The sequence below is a fragment of the Excalfactoria chinensis genome, chromosome 6 (genome assembly GCF_039878825.1).
Source record: "Excalfactoria chinensis isolate bCotChi1 chromosome 6, bCotChi1.hap2, whole genome shotgun sequence".
NCBI lineage: Eukaryota > Metazoa > Chordata > Aves > Galliformes > Phasianidae > Excalfactoria > Excalfactoria chinensis.
This window is the reverse complement of record NC_092830.1, coordinates 19,414,464-19,442,446: the sequence shown is the minus strand read 5'-3', so window position 1 is coordinate 19,442,446 and position 27,983 is coordinate 19,414,464. Positions and strand designations below refer to the sequence as shown.

The 27,983-nt window shown below is 44.3% G+C and overlaps 2 protein-coding genes and 2 long non-coding RNA genes across 5 annotated transcripts; 2 read left to right on the top strand and 2 right to left on the bottom strand.

The window, feature by feature from the left end:
• Positions 1-5,140, top strand: EIF3F (eukaryotic translation initiation factor 3 subunit F). Its single transcript, XM_072340075.1, has 8 exons — positions 1-305; positions 380-450; positions 524-603; positions 1,601-1,738; positions 3,476-3,567; positions 3,779-3,915; positions 4,015-4,128; positions 4,753-5,140. The coding sequence occupies exons 1-8, from the start codon at positions 17-19 to the stop codon at positions 4,828-4,830; spliced, it is 999 nt and encodes a 332-aa protein (XP_072196176.1). The 5' UTR covers positions 1-16; the 3' UTR covers positions 4,831-5,140.
• LOC140253947 (uncharacterized) lies at positions 1,732-12,005 on the bottom strand. The gene is made up of 4 exons (XR_011904029.1): positions 11,713-12,005; positions 8,943-9,100; positions 7,424-7,575; positions 1,732-2,366 (listed from the first exon to the last, which is right to left on the bottom strand). It is a non-coding gene; the product is annotated as an uncharacterized lncRNA (long non-coding RNA).
• Positions 11,151-25,949, top strand: ANXA7 (annexin A7). 2 transcript variants are annotated; one of them, XM_072340074.1, is made up of 13 exons: positions 11,151-11,279; positions 14,705-14,759; positions 16,310-16,526; positions 16,839-16,937; positions 18,086-18,126; positions 18,807-18,909; positions 19,193-19,287; positions 20,509-20,622; positions 21,904-22,074; positions 23,529-23,699; positions 23,787-23,862; positions 25,003-25,115; positions 25,609-25,949. In XM_072340074.1, exons 2-13 carry the CDS (start codon positions 14,706-14,708, stop codon positions 25,729-25,731), a joined length of 1,377 nt encoding a protein of 458 aa, XP_072196175.1. In that variant the 5' UTR covers positions 11,151-11,279; position 14,705; the 3' UTR covers positions 25,732-25,949. The 2 variants fall into 2 exon arrangements, with proteins under 2 accessions (XP_072196175.1, XP_072196174.1); XM_072340073.1 differs by having other exon boundaries at positions 11,152-11,279; positions 18,083-18,126.
• LOC140253948 (uncharacterized) lies at positions 23,028-27,893 on the bottom strand. Its single transcript, XR_011904030.1, has 3 exons — positions 27,780-27,893; positions 27,147-27,219; positions 23,028-23,152 (listed from the first exon to the last, which is right to left on the bottom strand). It is a non-coding gene; the product is annotated as an uncharacterized lncRNA (long non-coding RNA).
• Positions 27,894-27,983: the final 90 nt, after the last annotated feature.

Genomic DNA, 27,983 nt, shown 5'->3' with positions numbered 1-27,983 from the left:
CCTTTCTCTTCGCAAGATGGCGGCTCCGGCTCCCGCTGCGGCTCCTGCCCCTCCCGCTGCCGCCCCGGCTCCCAGCCCGACGGCCGCACCCGCTACGCCGACGGCGGGCGCGCCCCCCTCCGCCGCGCCCCCTCCGCCCGCCGCCCCGGCGGCACCGCCGCCCGCCACGCCGCTGTCCGCCGCGCTCTCGGGTCCTTTCCCCGGCGGCCGCGTGGTGCGGCTGCACCCGGTGGTGCTCGCCTCTATCGTGGACAGCTTCGAGCGACGCAACGAGGGCGCGGCGCGGGTGATCGGGACGCTGCTGGGTAAGAGCCGCGCTGCCGGGGGCGGGCAGCACGCAGCCCCCGCGCCGCCCCGCTAACCGCTGTCGTCCCCGCAGGCACCGTGGACAAGCACTCGGTGGAGGTCACCAACTGCTTCTCCGTCCCGCACAACGAGTCCGAGGATGAGGTGCGGTGGGGGGGGCTCTGGGGGGGCTGTGCCGCTCCTGCACCTGCTGATTGGGCTCTGTCCCCTTCCCCAGGTGGCTGTCGACATGGAGTTTGCCAAAAACATGTACGAGCTGCACAAAAAGGTGTCCCCCAGTGAGATCATCTTGGGCTGGTAAGTGCTCCGACCACGGGATAGTGCGGGCAGTTGTGCAGGTCCCTCAGAATACCGCAGATCTACCGTCGTTGTCACAGGCTGAAAGGCAGAAGCAGCAGTGAAGTCTTGCAGCTCTCGTTGCAGTTCTAAAAGTGCCGTCATTCAGGGCAGGAAGGGATGGATGCTATTGCAGACTGAGAGCGTTGTTGGTTAGTCTAGAAGAGCTGTCACAGACAAGGCTGGGAATGTTCACGGATCTGTTAGAATGTAGGCAGTGGTGATGCAGTCTGTACGGTAACTGGAGGGAGAACACAGACGTACCAAAGGGCTGGTGGGAAATCAGTGATGTTAGCCTGAGCACACAGGTGTTCTCTGAGCAAAGGTGGAAGTACCTGTGATGGGGCGTTACAGGAACTCGTTTGTGCACAGATAACTGGCCTTGTTTGTCTTTTGACATCCTCTCTGGCCCTTCTCTATGGAACAAAATCCTACAAGAGCAGAACTCTTGGCTTCCTCAACAACCCGTAATGGCATAGCAAAGTGCAGTTCTCATGGCAGTTGCTTCCCTGTGCACGCAAGAAGTTAATTGCAGAGCAATTGAAGGAGCTAGATGAACAAGCCCTGCCTCCTGCACGGACGTGTTTAATTTGTTTAAGATCTACTTTGCTGGTCCAAATTTGCTTGGCATGCTTTGATTTACAAGGAAATAAAGATTTGGCCCAGAGCATAGTGACAAAAAACTGACTGTTGGGTGTCTGATGGCAGCTGTTCTGGCTCTTTTTGATGGTAATACAACACTGACCCTGTCCATGTTTGGGGCATGTGTGTGCTCGGCCTATAATTCTAGGAGAGCCATAAAACTACACATGACCTAGTTAAAATACCAGGCTTTACTATGTGTCTGCGACTCAGTGCTTGGACATCAGGGTTTTAGAATACAGACCTGTTAAATACCAACAAATGGTGGGCATTTGAACATTAGAAGAATCATCTTTCAACATTTGCTTTTTCCAAGGTACGCAACAGGTCACGACATCACAGAGCATTCTGTCCTGATCCACGAGTACTACAGCCGGGAAGCACACAATCCAATCCATCTCACTGTGGACACAAGTCTCCAGAACTCACGCATGAGCATTAAAGCCTATGTCAGGTACACGGGGACAGGGACTGTCTGAATTACTAACAGATATCGTATCGGGATAACAAGAAATGTAGTAGGCTACAGTGTCCCATTTTGGACAGTATTGTGCAATAGCTGAACTATAACTGTGAGCCAGAGATCACAGCGTTCTTCCTACCAGAATGTCTTGACCATTGTACATAAGTTGAAGGCCTTAACCTTTCACAAGCTGGTTCCTCACTGGGGGATGAGGAACTGGCTTAACTAACCTCAACAGCGTTCAGAACATCTTTGTGATGCTTCACAGGATTAGTATAGCTAGCATCAATGTTACACCAACTTCCATCATACTGAACGCTAGTCTTTACTCACTGCATCTTAGTGCTCAGCAATTTATTTATACAAGTAGTAGTATTAGTGCACTCAGAACATAATTGGTCAGTCTTTCTTCCCCTCCTCCGCTTCCAGTTTTATTAATTGCTAACGGAGATAAAATACAGAGAAATGGAACTATCCTACTTCACTTCACTGTTCTTCCCAGTGGCTGCTGAAGAGTTCTCCTCCTTCCAGGATAAAGCCTCAGTCTTTATAGCAGAAATCATACTGCTTCCTCACCGTGCATCTTCTAAAAGGAAGCTGTTCTGTGACATCCTGCATGCTGAAAGCATAAATGAACTTCAGTTAGAATCATCTGATTTAGAAGGAACCCTTAAAAGTCATCAAGTCCAGCTCCCCTGTAATGAACAGCTGGATAGTGCTGCTTAGAGCCCTGTCCAGCCTGACCTTGAATGTCTGCAGGAATGGGGCATCCACCGTTTGTCTGGGCAACCTGTGCCAGTGTTTCACTACCCTTACTTTAAAAATGTCCTCTTTTTGTCCAATATAAATCTCCTCTCTTTTAGTTTGAAACCATTTCCCCTTGTCCTATCACAACAGACTCTGCTGAAGAGTCTGCCCCCCTTGCTTCATATAGCTCCCCCTTTAGATATTGAAAAGCCACTCTCGGGTCTCCCCTTCCCTTCTCCAGTCTGAACAGCCCCAGCTCTCAACCTGTTCCCATAGGAGAGGTGTTTCGTACCTTGGGTCATTTTTGTGGCCCTCCTCTGGATGCATTCTAATAGGTCTATGTTTCTCCTGTGCTGAGGACTCCACATCTGGATGCAGTACTCCAGGTGAGGCCTCACCAGAGCAGAGGGGCAGGATCGCATCCCACTCCCTGCTGGCCACGTTTCTTTTGATGCAGGACAGGATATGGTTGGCTCTCTGGGCTGCAAGGCATGTTGCTGCTCGTGTCCAGCTTAACATCCATGAGTTCCCCCAGGTCCTTTTTGGCAGGGCTGTGCTCCATCCTTACATCCCCCAGGTTATACTGATAGCAGGGGCTGTCACAACCCAGGTGCACTCGGATTTATCGAACCTCATGAGGTTTACCTGGGCCCACTGCTTGAGCCTGCCTAGTCTCTTCAAATGGCAGTTCATCCCTCAGGCATGTCAACTGCACCAAGAAGATAGTACTCAACTCATCATGCACTTGTACCGATAAATGTCAGACCAGCTAGGAATGTTTTTGGATGAAAATTTGCAGTTAATAATATACCTATATTGATTTCCTGTCCTTGGTTATACATGGTATTAATATTGCTGATTTTAGCAAAAGTGAGTAACCTATTCGTGTTCATGCTGTAGTGCTAACAGAGATCATTGAGATGGAAAGAAATTATTTCCTTTCAGATGTGTGTCCATGCTGAACATATATGTTTTTCCTAGTGCCCCAATGGGAGTCCCTGGTAAAACTATGGGCGTGATGTTCACACCGCTGACAGTGAAGTATGTTTATTACGACACAGAGCGGATAGGAGGTGAATGCTTTCTTCCTATTTTGGGTCTAACCATTGTCGTGATACTGTTCAAATGCTGTTTGGTTATTAATCCTGGTAGAATTACCACTCTGGGGGGAATGAAACTGTCTCACTGAACCTGATGCTATCCTAGAGAGTGTTGAACAAGTTAAAGTTTTAAGCTGCTCTCTGTGTCAGTCAGATTTGTCAGTGATCCTGGTTTTGCTTTCAGTGGATCTCATCATGAAGACCTGCTTTAGCCCTAATCGAGTGATCGGCTTGTCCAGTGACTTACAGCAGGTGGGGTCAGCCTCAGCCAGGATTCAGGACACCCTGGGTATGGTGCTACAGTACGCAGAGGATGTACTGGTAAGGCAGACTTTATATGAGACTGAAGATAAGTCTGACATAAGATTATGTTTTTATTACTGAGTTTTACTCATGCCGGAGTGTGTTTCTTCTGCATAGTCTGGCAAAGTGGCTGCCGACAACACCGTTGGGCGTTTCCTGATGGATCTTATTAACCAGGTGCCAAAGATTTCACCAGAGGACTTTGAGACGATGCTGAACAGCAATATTAATGTGAGTTAATTGTCTGATTTCTAAGCGTATTGCCAACAATTGTGAAAATGTCATACAGACACAATTTTGTTTATGAACAAAACTACCTTTTCATACCAACACGGTCATAAAAAATACAGCCCTTTCTTGTCTCTAATTTTATGTTTTAAGAGCTGAAGGTGGAGAAGGGAGCTTAAGGATAACTAGTGACTTTCCCTGCTTTCTCTGCCTGACCTGAAGTTCTGTCTCACGACAAAACACTTAAGAGCCCAAACAAGGTTTTATTGTGCTACTTTATTCCTGTAACGGATTTTTGGAAAGCTAAGTTTCTGAATCTGTTATTTGCCCGTGGTCTGCAAGACCACAACTAACTTTTAATGTTGCTTACACCCTTTGACTCTCCTGGTTAATACTGGTGAACCCAAAGTTAAAATTTCACAAGCGCTGTTTCATGTTCCAGGAATACCAACACTTTCTTCCTGTGAGGGAAGCATTCCTCAGGGTAGGACGTTCGGGACTAACAATAGTTCCAGTAGCTGATTGTAAAATGCTTTACAGGAGGCGTTAAAAATTCACATCTCCATAACAGGCTCTCATCTTCGTTAATATTTCTGATGACTGGTTTTTTTTCTTTCTTTCTCTCAGGACCTTCTGATGGTAACCTACTTGGCAAACCTCACGCAGTCACAGATAGCTCTCAATGAAAAACTTCTGAGTTTATAAAGAAACTTCTGCCACCCTACACTTCAAAGAGCCTCAAGAGTGAGCAGATACACACTTCCATGGCGATGTTACAAATTCCCTCGGACCTTAACTTAATTAACTAAACGACTTGGTTTACATCTTCATTTCTACTTCCCTGGAAAATCCCTGACATGGTTTAGGAAGTGAATAGGAACTCCTGCAGTTTGGATGAACGCAGTATTTTAAAATGGAATAAGCGAATCTTTTGCCTTCTGGGTTTACCAACTTGTGTAACAAAATACAGCTTTAATGTAAGAAATTGTTTGAAATAAAGTTCAGTTGTATTGGCAAGAATACCTTCTGTTCAGAAGAAGACTCTTATTTATTGTATAGTGAATCCTCTTGAAAGAATCAGGAAAGAAAACTAGAGTGGATGCAAATCATCTCAAATTTGGCAGCTTTCTTTCCATTTTTCCTCAAAGTTTTAAAGCGTGTGGATCATGGCACCTTGCTTTGCACATAGTACACTGTTCCAAGGGGGAGCTACAGAATGGCCACTGGCCTATAACTGGTGCTGTGTATATGGCCTTCTTTGGGGTATGAGATGGCAAATTCCATTTACATTGGGGTAGTGGCTCTATGCATATCTGTTCCTTTGGGAAAGGAAATAGAATGGAATTACACCATCATAAAGAGGGGGTTCAAAGTATAAAACTAGCAACTAAATATGTGGTTAAAGGGGCTTGAAAAGTGTTCCTCTTGAAGTTCTCATGTTTGCAAAAGAAGAAAAATCTCAGTGAATCTTTGAGATTAAAATTCAGATATTGTCAAACAGGGATTTTCTGTTTCATAATGAATTTCAGCTGAAGGAAAGCTGATTCAAATTGCAACTTTCTACAGTCTCAGCTGGTAATATTAGACAGACTTTGGAAGTCTGTTCGGCTGTCCTGAGGTTTTCCCTAATACTAGTAGTATCATCCCTCTTCTACACCATTCATGCTTATGTTCTAATGAGCATTTCTCACACTTCTGCACACATCCGTTCTGGTAAATGACCTGAAAGTGTCATAGAGAAGCTGGCAAGGCCAGCATTCCTCCCGAATACCTCTGTGCAAAATTTGCCAGATCAATCCAAGAATGAGAGACAGCTCACATCTCTAAATCCTGTACTCGTTCCATTGTGGGGAATTCCATGAGCCGTTCAGTGCTAAATTCTAAGTTCTGATCACAAGGGCAAGGTGCATAAAAACTGAAGGCACAGCAAAGACTTCATTTCTGAAAGTTATTTGTGAGCATTAAACGTGTTTAAGCTCAGCTCTTTTTAACTAGTTCAATGTTTTGTTTCCCCTTCTTTAAACTCATTATTTGAACTTGAGCTGCATAACTTACGTTTTTAGGTCATGTTCTTTTTTAAATAAACCTTGAAATAGGTGGAGGAAAAGTAAGCAGCAAAGCTGGATGAGCCTTTCTCAACTACTGCGATAAGCAGAGGGAAGAAAAGCATAATATTCTTCCCCTCGTTTCTTCATTTTATAGTAAATTCTTGCCAATCTCAGAAAGACAATATATGCAAAGGAAGATCTAATGTAGAAAGATTAAAAGTTAAACAGCTTAGGAAACTGCTTTGCACAAAATGCAAAGTTCGAGAATATCCATTTGTGATCATGACAATAGAAAAAGTACTGTGCAGTTTGCCAGCCCTTATAAGTACCTGAAGACTAATGATGATACACTGTGACTAATGTCACTGTTATGTCTTCCTGAGCAGAATGATGTACTGCAAAGTGAGGGTATCAGAAAAGCCCGCAGTCTGTAGGCTGACTTGTATGGTAGACAGTACAGCAACAAACAGAACAAATTGGAGCAGAAAAATAAAAGGTGCCCTCAAAAACTGTATGTTTGATTCCATCCGTGCTGGTACTGAGTGAGTGGTGTACTGTAAACCTTGCTCTGAAACAAGAATTTTCAAGCTTCCATGGCCACCCTTGTGATGGACAATGTTGCAACCAAACTGTAGCATAGCGTATCATTTTGCTTGGTTGTAAAGCCTAGGCTGTATCATCATTAGGAGGCTGAAGAAAGAAGCATTTCCTTCTCTGGAGTTTGAAAATCTGGACAGGGAATACTTAAGGCCTTCTATTGATCCATTTTATGCGATCTTGTATCTAAAACCTTGAAACTGCTTAGGAAATCCAGTGGGGAAAGCTTGGGAGTCGAGAAACACCACCAAGGATTTCAAGCTCTGATTTGCTATTATTTATACATCACTGAGATCTTGGACCTACTAGGGGACTTTTTCCTTTTTTATTTGTTTACAACTCAATACTCCAAACAGCTTTGACAAAGTCTAGCTTTTAAGAGTCTGGTTTAATCATCTTTTAAATAGTCCAGACAGTTCTCCAAGTATGCTTCTGTGTACAGCATGTATCGTATTTAATTATATTAACGCCCTCCTAGCTTAGACGGAGCTGATTCTGAGTTGTCACGTGAGCACAAAGTTCTCTCTGAAAACATGTCTTCCTCAATATACATAATATTCAGACCAAAGTTTACAGTTACAAATGATTCCCTTATTCTCTTTGGGCATACTGTGTGCTTAGAAAAGTTAGAGAAGTACATAAAATCAGCTCACCTTGTTGCATCAGGCCTTCTCAGACACCGAATCCAAGTCATCTGCAACACTGGGATGGAGCTTCACCACAGCATCTCTCAGCAGTATGATGAGGCAAGGCAACCTTGTGTTCGCTTTGTTTCCGATGAGCATGGATGGCAACTTCTGACAACCTGCAGTTTAACGAGCATAATGTCATTATGCTTTGCTCTGACAGCTTCCTAGTGTAATAAAACTGCTTGTTTGCCTCTGTGCAAGAGAGTATAAGACCCACAAGCACATGAGACTACTCTGTGCTGCTTACCAAAACCGATACTTGCAGGATGAACTTTGTTAAATAGAAATACCTTCCTAAAATTGCAAGAGCATGACTTCGCTGATTATGGTTTCAACAACAGGTTGTGTACCACAATGAAAATTGGATGTATGTGATTAATTAAGTTCCCTGTGTGCTTTGTTGTGCTGCAAGGTTAGCAGGCAGCATGAAGGTGATTCTTCAGGTGAGGCTTTTGGATAGGTGGTGTGTAACAGCCAGGTTTCTCGTGACTCTGTAAAGTGCTTTGGATTGATGATGCACAGAACAATTCTGGTAATGATGGTGACTGTAGGATTAGATTAAGGTCCAAAGAGAGCCCTTGCAGACTGCATTGTGCCGGTGTTAATTTTCTGGCTAAGCTAAAAAGCAACTAAAATTTGACATTCTAAATTCATGTGACTGAATAAAACAGTTAATACTATGTGGTGTTTCTCTGGGTACCAAAGTAAGTTTGTCTTGCTAATTTTGGTACGTTTAACAGCCATTGTACTGTTGCCATCTTCTCTGGATGCCTGCATCCACTAACTTTACATTAGGAGGGGCTTCCTGAACACAATTCCAGTTCTTTCCTGTCTTGACAAAGCATATCTCAAAATCTGTTTTAAATACACCTAAATATATCTCCTTTGTCCTTACTGAAGCTTGTTTCATGTTCTTCCTGGTATTTGTACACTGTTACTGATAGCCATCACAGAAGCAGCCTTCATTTTGTTGCATTAAACATAATAAGCTGTATCCTCTCTTCTGCTGCACTATCTATGCTTTCATCACCTAGCTGCCCATTTTTATCTTAATTTCATTCATTCTTATTGATAAAGACTTGCATCAGTGTGTAGCTGAATGGATATAAGAGCACACTAATGCTTTCCCATTATAAATTCCTTGTTTGCCTCTTGGTGTCTGTCACTTACTGTGACTGAGCACCAATTCTAATCACCACTGTTGTCATTTGAACTCCAAGTTACTATGGAAATTACCCATTTAAATGTATGACCTGGTATTGTGACAGCTTCTAATCAGAAAATTTAGATGTTATGATGATCTCCCTGTTTCTCCTGGTTTGGATTGCTCTCATGGCTGGTGACACTTCAGTTCCATCAGCAGGTACCATTAGTTCGTTCCCAACTTTTGTGCCATACTCAGTCAAGAAAAAACTTGGAACTAACCCAGACCAACCTAGCTGAATTCTACAAACACCCTTTCCAATAAGGCTTTTGCACTTACTTTCAAGTTCTTTAGCATCAGTCATGCTAACTCCCGTCTTCACTATTTTAATTAAGGGTTCTTGTCATGTCCTCCATGGAGATCCAAGCGTCATCCTGATCCACTGTGTCCCGTGATTCACCCTTGACACGAACAACATCTTTGTGTTTGGCTTAAGCCTTGGAAAATGGAAATAAGACAGAAACTTCAGTGTTGTTGAGAATGACAAACAAAATTCGCTGTTTGCAATCAGATGCTTGAAATCCTTGCTGATAGAATTACAATTTCATTTGCTGATTATTCCAAAATGCTGGGATGAAGGTCATAAGTCTACACTGTCAGCTGAGTCAATTAAGCTTCTTGGCAGAACACTGAAGAGGAAGTAATGTTTTAGTGTATGATTTTGTGAACATACGCCATCTATTAGTAACAAATCTGGGATGGGTTGTTTAATCTTAAGGATTAAAATGTCAGTGCAGAAAATGGTTGGACACGCTGCTCTCTGAAGTACTCTAGCAGGACTACCTGCTGCTCTCCTTGTGCACTCTGAGTAAGGATGAAGTGTATTTTTAGAGCGGTTCCACCCAGCAGAACTAGAGACTCTGATGGCAGTCCTGAGCCTTGTGTGAAACTCTCATGACTGGACTAAGGTGGGTGGAGTCCTAACATGACTCACAGGGTAGTTACTCCCATTTAAGCAGCTAACCAAACACATCCCTTTGTGGTGACTTGTGCTTGCTCTGCTCTCTGTTCTTAGGGAAGGTTTACTCAACAGCTAACTTTGACTATCTGCATTTTAATTACCGCAGTCACAAGGCAGTGTAACAGGGCAAATATTGTTAGTACCTAACAGACTTGGATCACTGCAGTATCCTGCTGGTTTGTTATACTTTGACCCATGGTTCAAAGCTTACTGGAAACTGTGGGAAGGTTGTGGGTTTTGTTCTTTTTCCATTTGTTTGGGAATACAGATGGTTTCTTTCCTAAATAGTTCGAACCCAAACAGTCCACTAAATGGAAGAGGAAGAATTGTGTTTTATAAAGGTATTTGAGCCCCGTGGAAACAGGGGTTTTGATATATACCTGTGCGGAAAGAAATGGACTTAACAGAGGTGAAGTATAGAAGACATAACGCTGGAAGTGTCTCTTGAAAAACGCTGTGAGGATTAAATTCTTAAGGCTGTTGGTGACACGTTCTGGGCAAACAAAGCAGGTATAAGCCCAATATTGATGAAGATAGGTCATTTATTAGAGTTTTTATACATTTTAGGTGCTTTCCATTTGAAGTGGATAAGCGTGGTAAATTATTACCGACCTATTTTCTGCTGCTTGCACTTAACTGCTATTTTAAAGGCACAGAGAACAGTGGTTTCACTTGGCAACTGGCATTCAAATGCCACAGCAGGTTACAGCAGAAGATTGCTTGCATTTGAATGGTGTCTGAACTGCTAACACACGCTTTTCATAACAAAGTATGCAGAAGTTTTGATTAATGGCAATTAACCACTGCATAATAGCAGAGACGGATCCTTCAGGAAGTGTATAGGGCCGGTTAGAATCTCTTACAAATACTTCGCTATAGGGTAAAGGAAGAAGTAAGCGCGTGTGGTGTCTGTTCCGAATAGAATATGAATAAACGTAACAGTAGATTTAAAAATAGAAACAAAGCACCAAGTGCACTTCCCACAGCAGTTAGTTGCCATAATTTAGATGTGTTTCTAGGGAGAGGAGCTGTAGTAGCCCGGACAGCCCTACCTTCGTGCCTTCTGGGGACCTACATCTTGCTTTCAAGTCACACACAGAGAGGAGCAGCTGCTCTGGGTCCACTTGGCCATTGCACGGGTCTGGTGGTCCAGACGACACGGCTCACCGCCTGCCAGCTACCGGACTCCATCTAAAGCTTCATGCGTTTCTGGAAAATAAGTCTGACCTACATCCACACGTGTTTGGGTTGAATTTAATCGCACACGTGCCAAAGGGAAACTGCAGTGTGGACTTTCTACTTCAGAGGCCCGGAGTCCTCCGCGTGGGACGGTGCCCCGGGGCAGGGCTGCGGGTCTGGGCACTGCCGTCCCCGAAGGTACCTCCTCGCCGTTCCGAGGCAGCGCCGGGCGCACCGCGGCCCTGAGGGGGCCGGGGCAGGCCGGACGGCTGGGTGACGGGGCGCTACGTTAGCGGAGCCGCCGCAGCCGGCCCGGCCGACTCTTGGGCGCGGCGGTGCTGCCCGCGGGGAGCGGAGCGGGGCCGGGCCGGGCCGGGGCGGACCCGGGGGCGGGGCAGGTTCCTCCCGGCCCCACAGCCTCCATTTTGCGGTGTAGCTGCGGGAGAGAGGCCGGAGGCTCCGCGCTTTTCCCTCAGGTGAGATACCTGGGGGCGGGCAGGGGGAAGGAGATCAGCCTGGCTCAGCGGCCGCGTCCCCTGCTCCGGGCCCGGCTGCTCCCCGCGGGAGGGCTGCGCTGCGGGACGAGGCGCGGCGGGACGAGGCGGCCGGCAGGTGCCCCGCCGGAGGAGGGCGCGGTCCGCTGGGGGGCGAGAACGAGGTTCCCCGCCACCTCGGGGCAGGTGCCGACAGCGGTACTGCCTCCGCGCGGGCGGCCGGCTGAGCGAGCCGCGGCTCTGCGGCGACAGCCCGAAGTGCCCCGTGACCGCCCCGAGACGGGCGGCGGCTCCGGCCGCGGGCGGAGTCCTTCAGCTACGGCAGGGGCGGGATGCTGCCTGCGCCGCGCTACGGGTTACATGGCCGGAGTCAAACACATCCCAAATCCCCGGAACAAAAATAAAACATCCGAACCTGTGAATCCGGCGAGAAAGGCCCGCGAAGCCCCGGGATGGCGGCTCGCACTGCGCTCTGCTGCGGGACGCTGAGGGTGGGTCGGTATCGGTACCGGGCAGAGCCCGTCCTCCTGTCGGCTACATGGGATGGAGCGGCCTCTGCTCCGCTCCGCGGCCCTCAGGCTGAGCTCGGTGCAGGAGCAGGCGGTCCGTCATCAGGTACCTGCTGTTGTGAATGCGCGTATCTCCTGGAAGATGGGTGCACGCGGAGAGCTGCTTCAGTACACGCCGCTGTCCGGTCGGTGTGCTGTGAAGGGGCTCCGGGCCCTGCTGTCGGGGCAGCCCGGATCGCCGTGTAGCACTGTGCAGCCAGCTGCAGAGCGCCCGCAGGAACCGAAGCTGAAGTCCTTACCTGACCCCTGCACCACTCTGCGTCCTACCAAGAAAACGCCATCACTCTCCTGAGATACAAACACAAGAAGCGGCAATTGGGGTCTTGCTAGAGCGGGTGATTACATGGCCCCGAACACACTAGTAGTTACCCACGTCCCAGAACAGGAACCAACGCGGTGCCAGCAAGGAAAGAGTTAAGCACTGTAACAGTGTATGTACGTCACAGGTGTGCACGGGTGGATGATCAGAAATACAGCCTCCCTTGCAAAGGAGGCGTTGGAAACCAGGATCTTAAAAAGCTTTTGTGCCAGAATTTGTTTGACAGCAAATGGGGGACACGGCTGAAAAAATTGACTTCATTGTACATTAAGTATCTCATCAATAAGTCTAAAAACTGGTATGTTTTAGTACGGATGAAATATTGTTGGGTCACACTTGTATACAAATTAAACTTGGAACAGCTGATCTGCAGCCACTGGCTGCTCACCGCCTTACAAAAGCAGTGTGAGTGCAGGGGATGTGATACTGCGCACACCTGCCCGTTTCACAGGCTTCACGTTACTGTCTGCTTAACAGTGTGACTTTGATTGAATGACATGGAGCATAAAGTTGTTTGGAGGTTTGTAATGGCCAGTTTTGCTGACACTGTATTTTCCCACTGAGTGGAAAGAGTGATGCTGAAATCCAAAGGAAGCGCTGGCAGTTGTCTTCTTCCTGAAGGGAGCTGCAGTCCATGGTTAGGTAACAGAAGTGGCGGAAGAAATGTGTTGAAAGCCAGAATGAAAAGGCAACACACAGAGCTGTCAGTAGTAAATACTGCACAGCTATCAGCCACGTGCTTCCTCTGAGGGAAACAAATGGCAATTAGCAGTGTTTATGATTCAAGTGTTTGTGGTTATGATTTCCAAGTACACCTCACGCAGTTCTTCTCCCTGTATTATGAAAGCCCCCGAAGCCGTGCTCCTGCTTGATCACTGCGAGGTCACGTAGCTGTACTTCTCTACAAGGTTGCTTTGGCTCTCATTCAAACAAACCTGCCCTGAATTTTACCATTTCCCCCAGTAAGTCAGAGTGGTTTAACACAGCAAGCAGACAGCTTTCAGATCCATTTGTTTTGCTTGCAGATACCTAGGAATGTGAATGCTCAGTAACTGTATTACCTTTCATTTTTATATCTTGAGTTGTGCAGCAAGGGTACTGCCTCATAAACATGCAATGAGTAACAGCCAGTCCCTGCCTTCTTCTGCTTCTAATCCTCCGGCCCTCTATTAAATAAAAAAAGGATTGAAACAGTTATTAGCAGGAAACAGAAATCTGCACACATGAAGGAATGCAGGGGGAGTAATGCGGGGGGAAAACGGTACGTTGGGAGCTGAATGACAGTACATTGGGAGCTGAACTCCTGCCCGGATGCTTCCTCATTTTGGTGCTTTGTTTGAGCATCAGGCTGATCATATTTTGAAATAACAGAAAGAATTCCATCAGCACAAAGTGTTTGTCTGGAGGCTCAGATCGCTCTTCCTGCTCATGAATTCTGAAACAGCAGCTTCACTTATTTTTAAAGGATTAAAAAAAGATGAAACAGATCCCCTCCCTTTCCAGCCAGCAGCTCTTGCACAAGAGACAACACGCCCGGGCTGAGAGGAGCTGCTATGGAGGTGGGTTCTGCCCCCACCCAGCAACTCCTCCGCCTCTTTCCCTCTTCAGTTATGCAAGACAGGAATGCCTCACGGAGGCATTTTTTGGCAGAACAGTCGCTGAAAGGCCTGCAGGCTCAGAAAACAGACACTTAAAAAAGTTTTGCATGACCTTCAATTTTTTGTACGTCACACGTGCACGTTTACATTATGCTAATATAAACCTTCATCTATAGTGTTATCTTCTTATGCTTCTATGAGCTCTTTGGATTAAAGGTTAGATCTTTGCAAATCCTTTTCACGGTGCACTGACCAGCACTGGGCGCAGTTTAATTCTGCAGGATGCACCACGTCATTACCATCAGGAAAAGAAAGACTGAGTCATTTCTTATGCTTTGGAGTCAGACAAGTGCAGGATCTTCATAGAGACTCAAAGGTCAAAGTAAGAGACGTGTGGCTGCTGAACTACCCTGGTCCTCCCGTGCTTGAGCTGTCCTGCTGTCATCCTTGTAACAGCATCAGTTCTGGTTTGTGTTATTCAAGAAGTTAGAACTTTTTAGTCTAAACCCCATTATCCCATCTTTGAAATGGTTCTGGTGCAGGCATCTGTTTCATAAGAACAGCCAAAAGCAGGTGAAAGATACAACATAGAATCATAGAATCATAGAATTACTCAGGTTGGAAAAGACCTTGAAGATCATCAAGTCCAACCGCAGCCACACATTTCTATCGGATGCCACACAACCGCAACACATTTCTATCGGATGGTTCTTCTCTGTGGGACAGATCAGGAACTGTTCTCCTCTCAGGTGCTATTCCTGTGAGTAAAGGGGTGCAGGTGAGTACTTATAGCAACACAATGTATTTATCAAGTTGCTCAAGTGATGTCACAGTTACTTAGCCAGCAAGTGGCAGCTACACACTCATGTATATGTACATTTATGTATGTAGTGCCTGACAGGGAATTCTTTTTCTTTCCAGAATGTCATACCCAGGTTATCCCCCTTCCGGCTACCCTGCTTTCCCTGGCTACCCTGTAAGTATGGCTTTTACCTGTGTTGCATTCCTAGTGTATTTATAGTCAATATCCCGTCTTACTGTGCTCTGTGTGCATGTAAACAGCAGCTGTTTTTAAGCCATATATCCATCTCTGAGTGTGACTTTACATTTGTCTCAAATGAATTTCAAGGAGGAAGTCTGATATGTATAATATTGCCTGCTGTTCCAGAAGGGTGGGTGGTTGCTTCTTCAGTTTGTTACGCCTTGATCTTTTGAGTCATTTTCATTTTGTTTTATTTTCCCATATACGTATACATTTTCCCTCATACATTTTCCCATATACATATCTCAGCAAATGTGGCTTTTTTTAAGTGCCAGTAGTTTCTAATAACTATGAGGGTCTTTAGGTACAGGGTCAGAGGTATTGTCTGAACCAGTGTCTACCAAACTACTTGTGTGCTCATATCCTGGCCATTTCGTTCAGGAGTAAAGCTGCCTTGCAATCCAAGCTCAAGAACCCAGCTTCCCTACAACACCGAGTAAATATTTTTCTGATGATACTGGACACTTTAGCTTGACTTTGACCCCCAGTCCTTCAGACACAGTACTTTATCCCACCTTCAGTTCATGACTGAATGGACTGAAAAGTCCAGTGAAACTGGAAGGCTGGAATGTATCATCTATGGTTGATATTGCAGTGTTTTTTTTTCTAAGCTCGGTACAACTTTGTGCTTTAATTAGTAAGGCACTGATCATAATGTAATTGTGGGAAATCTATTTTTGTAGTACTTGACTAGACTTAAGATGCAGCTCAGCCTAAGTCCCATAAAATAGTGAAAAGCTCAAAGTATACTCAGTACATTCTCCAGTTGTTTTGCTTCAAAGTTTACTCAGACTCCCTCTGAAACACCAAAGTCAGGACATGACCATGTCAGAAGCCAGACTTTCTTAACTTTGGGATTTCTTTTCCCTGCTCAAGGCTCTGCTGAACCCTCATGACTGTCCCTGTTTGCTGCAGGGGAGTTGGACTACATGACATCTAATGGTCCCTTCTGACTCAAAAGATACTAAGATTATTTTTTAGGCCAGCATCTAAAGTCTTCAGTGCATGAATTTAAGACTGTGTAGATGCCAGAGTAGCCATGCTAGGTTTTCTAGCATGGAAATAGCACGAAAGAAGTCAATGTGAAATTATTTTCTGTAATATTGATAGTCATCCCAGCAGGCCTATGGGATCCTAACTTTGGATTTGTGAATCTAAATCCTGTTAAAATCTTTTTGTTGAGTCTGGCTGAACAAGGTTAGACTGCACTGCTAGGGAAGGGGATCTCCCTGGGCACAGTGATGCGGTGGTGGGGATCTTGGGGCAGCCAAACCTGAGGAAAACCTTTGAGCTCAACTTTGCTGCTAGGGAGATGCACCAGAGGACCCAGCCAGAAGGCCCATGTCCAGGCTTAGGGAATGCTGCTGATGCTCCTAAGAGCCAAACCTAATCACGTTATTATACATATATGGACATTTTAGTAGCTTGAATTTTCAGCCCGTAACAGAGTACAGACATCTTGTGGGTTTTTTTTTGTATTTCAGCCCACAGGACAGGAGTCTGTCTATCCGCCTGCTGGGCAGTACACCTATCCTGCTGCTCCTGGAGGATATCCACCAGCAGGAGGAGGGAGCTTTCCTGCAGCACCACCAAGCACTGGGTATCCAGAGGCAGGAGGATATCCTGCCCCAGGGGGGTTCCCTGCCCCGGGGGGCTTCCCTGGAGCTCCCCCAGCTGGAGGAATGCCATCTTATCCTGGAGGTAAGATCCAGCCCTTGGGAGATATTTCTGCTGTAACCACTCTTTGTACTTAGGAGAAGTAGAAAAGAAAAGCAAATGATTGTTCAGTGATCAATTTAGGCAGCAGTGTTTAGACAGCCAGATTGCTACCTAGAAGCAAGTCCTTGCATGCTAATAGCAGAGTCTTGATGGCTTTGGGTTGTGAACCACTGCACAGATAGAGAGAAAAGAAACCATCTCTTGTGCAGCTCAATACCCTGGTTCATGTTGTGCCAGAAACCACTTATGAAACACTGCATGCTAAAATGTGTTATCTGCTATTAACTCCAACAGGCCCTGGGTTTGGTGTGCCTCCCACTGGCCCTGGCTTTGGTGGCTATCCCCAGCCTCCTGCCCAAAGCTATGGTGGAGGTGGACCAGCACAAATTCCAGGTATGTGGATGTTTCCCTGCCATAGATACGATACTTCAAGAATCCAAGGCTAAACCAAGAGATCCCAAGATAGATAGTAAAAGGGAAAAAAAAAATAGGCCCTTACCTTTGTTTCTGTTAGCTGTTGAGGTCTGTATGCTGTATGTGTCCTCTCACCTTTCTTGACAAGAACAGTGAAGAGCAGATGAGAATCACCTCTGTGTGTGCTGCATCCAAAGGGTTTGGCTGTCACTGCTTAATGATTGTGATGTAATTGGTTAGCTGCTTATCCTTCTTCAAACTGCACTTATCTGACCAGAAACATTAAACTGGAAGCCACGTTCAACAGATATCTGCCAGTTCTGCTCATCTCAGAGAAATGGATATATTTTTCAGGAACCTGAGCAGATCTGTGCTCACAGAGATCCCAGGAATTATGTGGGAGGTGGAAAGGAGGATGTACGCCATTGCTTAAAACTACTGCATTGTTCTTCATGCTTTGAATAGTCAGTTACCATCAAAAACATTTTTGTCCTGGAACATCAGTTGCGTCTGCAAGAAATCCAGAGCAGCAAACTTTCTTTTAACGATTGCTCCACTGACTCTAAATAATAATTAAGGCTGCTATTAAAACAATAATAATCTACACTGTAGATAAAAATAAAATACCAGTTTTAAAAAGTAGCTGCATCTTTTGTATTCACGATGCTTTTGAACAAGAAATGAGATTTCTTCAGTTCTTGCACCAACAAATTCTCAGCATTTGTTGTTAATATGCCATAGGCATTTTAACATTAATCAAATGACTCTGAAAGAGAGCATGGGATGTGCATTCCTCATTTGTGTGGATCATCTTGGCTTTTGTCAAGGACAGCCCTATTCAATAAGGGGTGATCCTTCCAGCTCTCACAGCACCGGTAGATTTAGCATTTTTAGAAGTGCCTCACGAACGTATCTACCCGAATGCTCTGTGATTGCTTCTTCCCATTGTTTTCAATGGCAAGAACTTCAGTTATAGGCCTTGTTACTTAACAAACAGGTTATTGCTGTGGTAGACCTGTAACTTGCCAGGTCTACAAATGGTTTTATTTTCAGGTTAGGTAGCATTTATATAAGAAGAAGAAACATAATTAACTTGTTTCTCTTGTTATTTAATTCATTTTCAGTAGGCTATCCTGGTGGACAAGCACCATCACCGATGCCTGGTCCGGTATGTGCCGTGTGCTCTTTTATAACCAATCTTAATTACTCAGGTAATACAATCCTGAATGTCCCTGCAGCACTCAGGTTGCCCATCACAGTATTTCAGAGGGGCTTTGTGCTAAAGGGAAAAAAGGAAAAAGAAAAAGAGTGTCCATCTCAGCCACACAGAAAAGTAATTGATTTGTTGCCATTGCTTTCAATAGGATTCAGTTTTACTCTGTAATTTGAATAATTAATTGAAAGTAATAAACTGTAAGCTGTCGTATATTTGCATACATGCATTTTAATACAGCATTTCTCAATGAGTTTGATATGGAAGGGTATGAATTGGTACCATGTCATCAAATGGTTTAACACTGACAAACCTTCCTTTGCTGTAAAAGCAGCAGTGAAGTCACTGCTGAGTTCCTGGCTGTGCTCGCAATACAACCCAAACAAAACCATTGGTCAGTATCTCTTATGGTCATCACGTACACTTGCATAAAGGCACTGCAGCAGTGGTAGGCCAGAGCTGCTCAACACAACTGTCACCCTGATTTCATGTCAGAGAAAAACGGCCAACTAATGGAATGAATGAAACAAAGCATTCAGTGACTCCCCCTTCTGAAGTGCTCACTCCTAAGTGGCGATTTTAATTTGAATGTGTGCTGCACAGGATAGCTAATTACACGTGGCTTTTGTTTTCAGCCTGCAGCAATGGTTCAGTATACTCAGGGCACAATTCAAGCTGCTCCAAACTTTGATGCTGGAAGGGATGCAGAAATTCTGCGCAAAGCTATGAAGGGGTTTGGTAAGTAAGCAACAGGCACTTACATTTCTAATGCGTTAATGCCATTTGGTGCTTCAGTTTGTATCTAACCATAAATATATTTATTTCTCCATAAGCTTTTCAAAAGTCACACCATAAGAGACTTGGGAAATTGAGTAGACTCTAAGTTACAAAGAAAATTTGGTAAATAGACTGAAATGATATTCATGCATTTATTATATAACCATGCCAAGATGTGAGATTATAAAACGCACTGCCTTAGATGGATTATTGTGAGTTCTCACACTGCCCTTCTGTTTCCAAGGGACTGATGAGAAGGCTATCATTGATGTTGTATCTAACCGCTCCAATGATCAAAGGCAACAAATCAAGGCAGCTTTCAAGACAATGTACGGCAAGGTATGCTCAGTAAACGAAAACCATCATTTCAGCTGATGTGTAACTGCCTACTTGCATTTTAGTCCAGGAGAATGGCTTGGGGTATTTATTAAATACACCTCTTTGGGTGATATTTTTCACTGCATACCAGGTAGACATCTGGTATTTAAGTGCTCTGATACCTGGTAGAAGTGAAGGCACAGGGGAGTCTGGCAAGGTCCCTCAGCAAAGCGTAACTTTTCTGAGTTGATACTTAGAAAATAATTAAGATTTAAAGTGTTTTACTGTCTGATGCTCCTGATTTTTCTGTGCACAAATTCTAGTGCTGAAATATCTTTTTATAATATAAAAAGCCAACAGAGAAATTGGTGATGACCATTAGGGGTCAGCCCACTAGAGTAACTCAGTTCCATACCATTACTGCTGTAACTGTGCTCACCTGAAAACTGCAGACACGTGTCTACTCCTGTCGCCTCCTTTATGATCCATAATGGAAGGTTCTTTTCCAAAGGAGCCTGTCCTGCAGACACTTGCTTTCAAATCATTTCTTTTCTGTGCTTTTTGCTGTGGTGAAATCTTACCTTTTTATCTGCTTAGTAGCACTGCTCTGTAAGAATCGCAGAATCAATTAAAGGTTGGAAAAGACCTTAAAGATCATCGAGTCCAACCATCAACCCGTCACCACTGTGCCCACTAATCACATCCCCACATCTCCTGAGCACCTCCAGGAACAGTGGCTCCACCACCTCCCTGGGCAGTCCATTCCCATGCACAGCCACTCCTTATGAGAAGAAATTTGTTATAATATCCAACTAGAACATCCCCTGAAAAAATTGGCTCTTTCCCCATCAGGCTGAACTTGTTGGTTTGTATCTAAGATACGAAGAGCAATTCTGCAAGCAACGGGAGTTGGAGGGTTGGAAATACTGGGTGTAGGAAGGAACTGAAGTCAGCACTCCTTCCTCAGTGAGCACTCCATTCACTACAGCTACAGATGTGTATTGCTGTCTGTTTTGCCAGTATTCTCAAAGAAGGGAACATGGCCATGCTTTTGGTGGATGTTAGGGATTCTCAGGACATGGATAACAATGTAATGTACTGTAGCAAACAAAAGCAGAAAAGACCATCAGCTGCTCTAATTTGGGGGTGGGGGTAAATTTGTGCCTCTTGAACAATGTGTCAAAGTGATTTCTAGCCACCATGTTATATAATAATGCCCTTTCTGTGTTTCTGATTGGACAGGATTTAATTAAAGACCTGAAGTCTGAATTAAGTGGAAACGTGGAAGAACTGATTTTAGCACTCTTCATGCCTAGAACCTACTACGATGCCTGGAGTTTACGTCATGCAATGAAGGTATGGTTCTCCTGTGTACAAAATAGTTTAAAACCACCTAAAAATGCTCAGTCAAGAAAACAAAATACCCGATCTCTGCTCTGCTGAAAGATCCTGTGATGGAAAGCAAGTTTAGGGATGGCTGAGATTAGAATTCTTTCCTGCTGCGTGTGCTGGTACTGCAGGATTGGCCGGTTTGCAGCAGCTGTCCAGCAGGGGATGAAAGCTGCAGGATAGAATTTTATTCTCTGCCCCTCTCTTGGTTGTTCCTTTTGCTAGAACCTAACAAGAGCCAGAGTTCTTCTAACCAGTAAGCACTGTTTACCCTGACGCTGCATGCCTCCTCCTGCAGGAAGCAATCCAGCTACTAAGTGATAGTTTTAGATTACCTCCTTTTAACAGGACAACAAGGAAAGAGTATTTTCTTAAGGTCAGGGGATGCAAGTATCTCTTTGGGTGTTAAGTCCACATTAGGGGTTAGGTGAGCCAGCTGGTTTAACCTTCTAACTCAAGTAAACTGGTGTGTGTCCAACTTACCTGAATGCCTTGCTTGTTTGAGTTGCAGCAGCTAGCGGGTGGCTGACTACTGGAAACAAGTCACTTAACTCAGATAGGAATACAGATCTCTAAAGAACATGGAGCACAAATGAAGATCTGGCTTTAGTGGGGGCAAGAACCACACAACCATTAAAAAAAAAGAAATTAAATTCCAGTACTACTTAGAAGGTTCACACAGATCTACCCCTACATAATCCTTGCTCAAACAGAGATGGGTCATGCCAGCAGACATGCCTGTACTCAGAACCCCCAGTTAATTTCTATCCTGAGGAGAGGGAAGCAGCTATGAAAAGTTCCTGCTGGTCTCCCATGCAAAGAAGCCAGACACCTCTGGAATAAGAAACACACCTTCACAGTGATCAAAACGGCATTTACACACATAAAGCTATCAGAAGGCTCTCCCTTCCTCCAGTATGTCTTCAGAATGAGGTTACCAAAGAATTTCTTCATTTCCTTAGACCTACATTCTGTTACCTATGGCTGATGCAGCCATAGTAGACATACAGTTTCAGGGTATTATTTTAAGCCAGTGCAGAACCAAGCATTTCAGAAATCTTCATTCCATTTTAAGCATTCTGTGAACTTGGTGCTTTCACACCACTAGAATACTGTTCTTACCATACTGTTCTTACAATAGCAATTGTATTATCTTTTAAAATAACAGCTGTCTGCTTATTTTTTACAATTGAACAAAATGAAGTTGGTAGTGCTTTGTATTTATGCCTTCCTTTGCTCTGCCTACAGGGAGCAGGCACGCAGGAGAGAGTGCTGATAGAGATCCTGTGCACAAGGACAAACCAGGAAATACGAGAAATAGTGAACTGCTATAAATCAGAATTTGGAAGGGACATCGAACAAGACATCAGAGCAGACACTTCAGGACACTTTGAGCGGTTACTTGTATCTATGTGTCAAGTGAGACTTCATTTTTACTTTTAAGACACGCATGTGCATTCCTTGTATACATCCATCCCTGCTCCATAAATGAATTGCCTTTGCCTGCTTAGCCAGAGACAGAAATCAGCCCCAGACTAATTTCCTCTCTAACAAAACACCTCAGCCCTCCTCAAGGAAGAGTTCCTTCTTATCTACATGACAGACTGAGTGACTTAATCGAGCACTCTGTATTCCCCTCAGAAGATCTGTGTAAATACCTTGAGCAGATGCAATCAAACAGCACATGCTGCAAGCAGCGCTCCACGCTGCTGTTAAAGCCAGGTGCTTTTCTTTTTTTGCATAACATTATTTGGGTAATTTTGTAAGGATAACCTTTATAGCATATAAAATATCTGTGAGAGTCCCCCCAGACAAACAAAACATCACCTTCCAAGTCACATCGTAGCCCTCCCATCGGACAGTCAGCATTCCATGTGTGCTACACCACTAAACTCCTGTGAACACTGAAGGCTGCTTATCTCATGTTATTTATTGGGGCTCTTTTTGTGCTGAAGAACAGTAACTTGCTATTAACCACGTTTAGGAAGAAATACACAGTATGTGCAACTTCCCACATCCTTCTGATACATCTGCCTTGAATTTCTACATCTCTATCTTGTTTGCTTCTACCTTTATGAGAGTTCAGCCATTCACCAGGTGTTTGGGTTACAAAATCAAAATCCACAAGAAAGCAAAGCTTGAAGCTCATGCTAATTTTTATTTCGATAAATCCAGTACAACAACTGACAGCCACATCATTTAAATATTATATTCACTGCTACAGACGCACAATAGTATTTAAGAGCATGTATTTAGCCTACTCAGCCAATACATTTAGCAGCATCCATCCATGCAGCAAGAATACAAACCCCAAAGCACGTAAAATGTCACATAAGCCCTACATGACATATTACAACTACAGTAAGTGTTTTCTGGAGGCATTCGTAGTTGAAATTAGCAATTCTAAATATAATAGAAGACCTGAGATATTTCAGGTGTGCATATTCAGAAAGATAATTCATTAGTTCGTTTAGGAAGGTTCTTTGCAACTTGAAGCCTAGAAACAAATCAAGAGAAAGCTTTCATTATTAAGCAAATTAGAGAATTGAGTGCAGTTCCTGGAAAAGACTAGAACTGTGAGATCTATAGGTGAAGCTATATGTGGAAAAAAATATATATACACATATATATATACACACCATATATCTACAGTTTAACCCATGCCCTACTGACAAAGTTTTGGGCCACAGCTGTATTTTTTCAAAGAAATATTAATCCAAAGAGTAGCTTTAAAGCAATGTTACGTATTTCTAACTGCTATCACCCTTCCTGCTTCACGCTTTGGAGATACATGCTTGGGGCTTGTACTGCAAGCAGCAAAAGCACAACTTCTCTGTGCAACTTCATTTGACTTCTGCTATCTTTGCTTTTAGGGTAACCGGGATGAGAATCAAACTGTGGATTATCAAAAAGCTCAGGAAGACGCTCAGCGTCTTTACCAAGCAGGTGAAGGAAAACTTGGGACGGATGAATCTTGCTTTAACATGGTTCTGGCAAGCAGAAGTTTCCCCCAGTTGAGAGCAACAGCTGAGGCATACGCCAGGGTAGGAATTCTTCACTGACTTCAAATGAATTAAGGTTCCAAATGTTGCTGCATTTTGTGATCCACCTGTTAACCTCATTTATTTTAGATTGCTAATCGTGATTTAGCAAGCAGCATCGATCGAGAATTTTCTGGGAACGTGGAACGTGGCCTGAAGGCTATTTGTAAGTGAAACCTTCTTCCTTACCCTTATCCCTTGAGAATTAGTTTTCTAAATGTCATTGAAGAAGAATCCAATTCAGCACTGGCCGTTTGGCAAACGAATACACAATCTGAGACTCTGTTACTACAGAAGTTACTTCAATTATTCAAATTATTCACTTTGCACTTACTTGGAGGAAACAGACATCTAGCTTGGCAAAGTCAGCTTGAAACCAGCAAAGGTTACGTAGAAACTACTTGTCTAGAAAGTCATGCGACTACACAGAAACAAGGGACGCTGCTTACCACTGGTGGTTCTGTTTCAGAGCCCTGCAAAATGAAGCCAGTGCCACTAATAGAGCTGTGGCAGAGATAGCTGAACCACCTCACACATGAGCTCAGACCCAGCACAAACCTACTTTTAGGCACAGGTCACTTTCCAATCCTCTGCCACCACCTACCCCTGTAAAGCTCAGCATTTCTATGGAAAACGTCACCAAAAGAGAAGACTCGTTCTGATTTCACTAATCCTGCTGACCTACAGAAAAGCATTTCAAATGTATTATGACTTACTGATAGGATCAGTATGAGTTACTGTAGCGAAACCAGTTCTCTGCACACCAGCTCTACCACTGCTTACCAAACTGATGGCATTTCTGCAGCTGCAGCTGATTAAAAGCTATTGTACTAAACAAGATCTTCCCAGATTATAATCTACCAAAGTTCTACAGGAAAAAAATGACCTCTGAGGATCACATAAAAGAAACAGTGAAAAATCTAACATTCTGCAGCTATTTGTGAATGAGAACTATTTACTTTTGTACTTTTGTTACTGAGAGTCTAGCAGTGGAACACCAGTAAAAGTGCTCACATGCTGCTACCAGCTGTGTAAGGATAAGAACTGAAAACAACCTATTTGAGAATGAAGGTTTCAGCCACCTGTGAAAAACCCTTCCATAAAAGTTAACTGGTAGTAACTACAACTTGTCTATTTGCTCAGATTCAAAATAAACCCAGCTTTGTAAAGCAGTTCCTGTAATCCAGAATAACAGAATCTGTATTGACAGCTACTTGCAGCTGCCTGCAGTATAAATCCTGAACTGATCCCGCAAGGTATCAGTAAACAGTACTGGAACTAATCCTAAGAATGTCCCTTATTGCAGTGCAATGCGCTTTCGATCGCCCAGCCTTTTTCGCAGAAAGACTTTATCATGCGATGAAAGGAGCTGGCACAGATGATTCTACCCTCATCAGAATTATAGTCACTCGCAGCGAGGTAAGAAGCTTTCTCCTCTGTAGCATTCCACTACCTGTGAAGTCTGTCCTCCCTAACTGCCTTTTTATGCAGTCCCTCTTTCACAGCTGTAGAAATCATGCATTGCAGTAAAGCTTTTAGGTGAACCAAGTAATTTGTTTTGAAGACAGGTTTCGTATAATAATTTAAGTATCTCTGGCTATATGGCAATACTGCTTGTCTTCCTTCCCTACTGTGGCTGCTTGCCCATGTAGCAGAAAAGCATCTCAGCTTCAGCTGTATGAAGTTAGGATACTACTGTGCTAACAAAGCAAGGAATAAGTGCCAGCCTCTGCTTTGGGAGCAGCTGTGGAAGGACCAGCTGGCTTGTACGCAGTGCAGAGCTGATCAGTTGCACACTGCAACTTTGTGGCTTGTACTTGATATGAGGAAAGAGATGCAGAGTTATGCCTAGGAGTTAAAATCATACTTTGTATTTAAGTCTTACTCTTCCTTTTTTTTCTCCTTTGCACAGATTGATCTGGTGCAAATTAAACAGAAGTTCACAGAAATGTACCAGAAGACTTTGGCTACAATGATAGCAAGTGATACAAGCGGTGATTACAGGCGTTTGCTCCTGGCAATTGTCGGTCAATAGAAGACAGTTACCTGGCTGTTTGTTTTCTTTTTAAAACAAACTGAAGGACATGTAACATGCTTTATGCAGATACTGACTACTCTTGTGTGTAGAAGAATAATATATAATCAAATAGGCCTTCTTGGTGATTCAGTAAGCTTTTTGCACTTACACTTGCCCTAATTTACAGCACGTATTGTTCTTTATTGTATAATAAAAGATATATCTTGTCTACTAGTCCTAAGCCTTGGGGTTGTTTGTTCTTTTGACCCAGACAAAACTACCTCCCCTCTTACAAACTCCTGCGTAATTGTTTTCTTGAACTACAGAGCTAACTTCACATGACAAAAAGCCACAAGCAATGATGGAAAGCATTTTCTAAAGCCCCAGGCAGGTTCTCTGGTAAAAACTCTTGTCTGTCTTCCCTTCCTAACACTGAAAAAGCAGCAAGTGCTCAGTTTAAGTCACACTGCACAGTTTAAGCACCTTGGCAGAAGATGACTGTGCCTCCTCTATCTATGTTCTTACATCAGTTATGATCAGCGGGTAGTTAGCATTGTGCTTATGGCAGCATAGAAAGGAGAAACTTTCAAACCTAATTTTGAAGTACTGCCTTGTAAAAAAAAGTGGCTTATACTGTTCTTTCATTGTTCAGTAATTAGCTGTCAGCAAATGCTAATGCTGCAGAACATGTGTTAATCCAAACTGAAAGTGACAGCGACACACACAGTACAAATGACTGTGGTGATGGTTTCATGGGATTAAGGAAAATAGAAAACCAGCTTTGAGTAGTGCATTTGTTTTTATAGAAAGCCACGCTGAAGTCTGTCCCTAGCCATAAATTTAACAGAAGCCAACAGTGAGTTTCCTAACATTTCTAAGCAATGCTTTAACTAGTGAATATCGTATAGAGGCCCCTCACACAAACAACAAAACTCTATTTTCCTTACCCCTCAAACACAACCACCGTGCAAAAATCCCTCCAGTATTTCACTTCTATTAAGCACTCAGCATTATGTTTGCCATGGAACTAAATGTAAGCAATGCGACCTGGGCTGTCTTCCCAGCTCAGCTCACCAGGTGGCAGCAAGAGACACGGCAGCACAAAGCCCTGTTGAACGGGAGACGCCAAAAAAACCATCCTCAAACCCGTTCTGTACTTTTAGGCCTGCCGTTCCGATTTGCTAGAATGCACTCACATTTCTCAGAACAGCCAGAACACCTCCCCAGCCCCCACCAGCTCCCAGCCCTTCTCCCTGCAGACAGCAGCACTGCAGCAGCCGCAGCTCTTTGCTTTGCTGCTTGCATCCGTGGGCTGGCAGAGCTATTGCCAAGCATTTCCCCCTCCCCACTGAGAACAAACTAACACTAAGGACACGCAGAACCTTCCTCCCACTTAAAACCCTGGAAGTGGAAAACAAAGCGCAACAACTTACAGTTTTCTGAGAGGGAGGATACCTTTTTTTCCTCTTCAACAATGCAAGAATTAGAGACAGCTCCAGACTCCACCTTTCAGAAACAGCAGCAAACAAGGAGGGATTACTTTCTAAACAGAGAAAGCTCACAGGCACAGTTCCTTTACCTGACTGCTCGCCTAAAGGCTGATGGAACGTACACTGTATGACAAACACAGCCTGACAAGAACTCCCCAGAAACTCCCATTTACTGCCCCTCTGCCCTCACACCTGGCAAACACTGCTATCAGTAACAGCCAGGAGGGGGTCCTCAGGGAGGTGAGCAGCGCCGTGGCACAACACCTGCCAGATGAGAGCCAATTTTCTCCCATGCAGCGCGGCCTTTACTCACAAAGATTACATTTGTATTCTCTCTGCGCATGCAATTGGAGCTGGGCAGAACACTGAGAACGAAGGCTGCAGCATCAAATCATGAATGTGCAGCCTTGGGAAATTTTGTTGGTGCTTTCAAGGTGGAAGGTCCCATCAGGATGCTCACTGTGTAAAACCTGGGCTGTACTGCAGTACCATGTGGTTGTTCTGCTCCGACACATCGCACACAGACTGCACAGCTCACGACTACGGGAGGGTTTCACAACAAAAAAACCAACTTACCATTTGTTAAGTTGAACTTCTGCGCACAGACTTGGAGAACAGTTTCCAGTTACAGCGCATCTGCAATAAAGTAAAAGCAAACATTAAAACTCCATTAGTGTCACATTAGTTGTGCTCTCATCCCGCTCAGCAGCTTGCCCCGCTTACAGACAACACACTAAAACCCCTAGATCAGATACCTGCCTTGACTGCTGAAACAGCCCC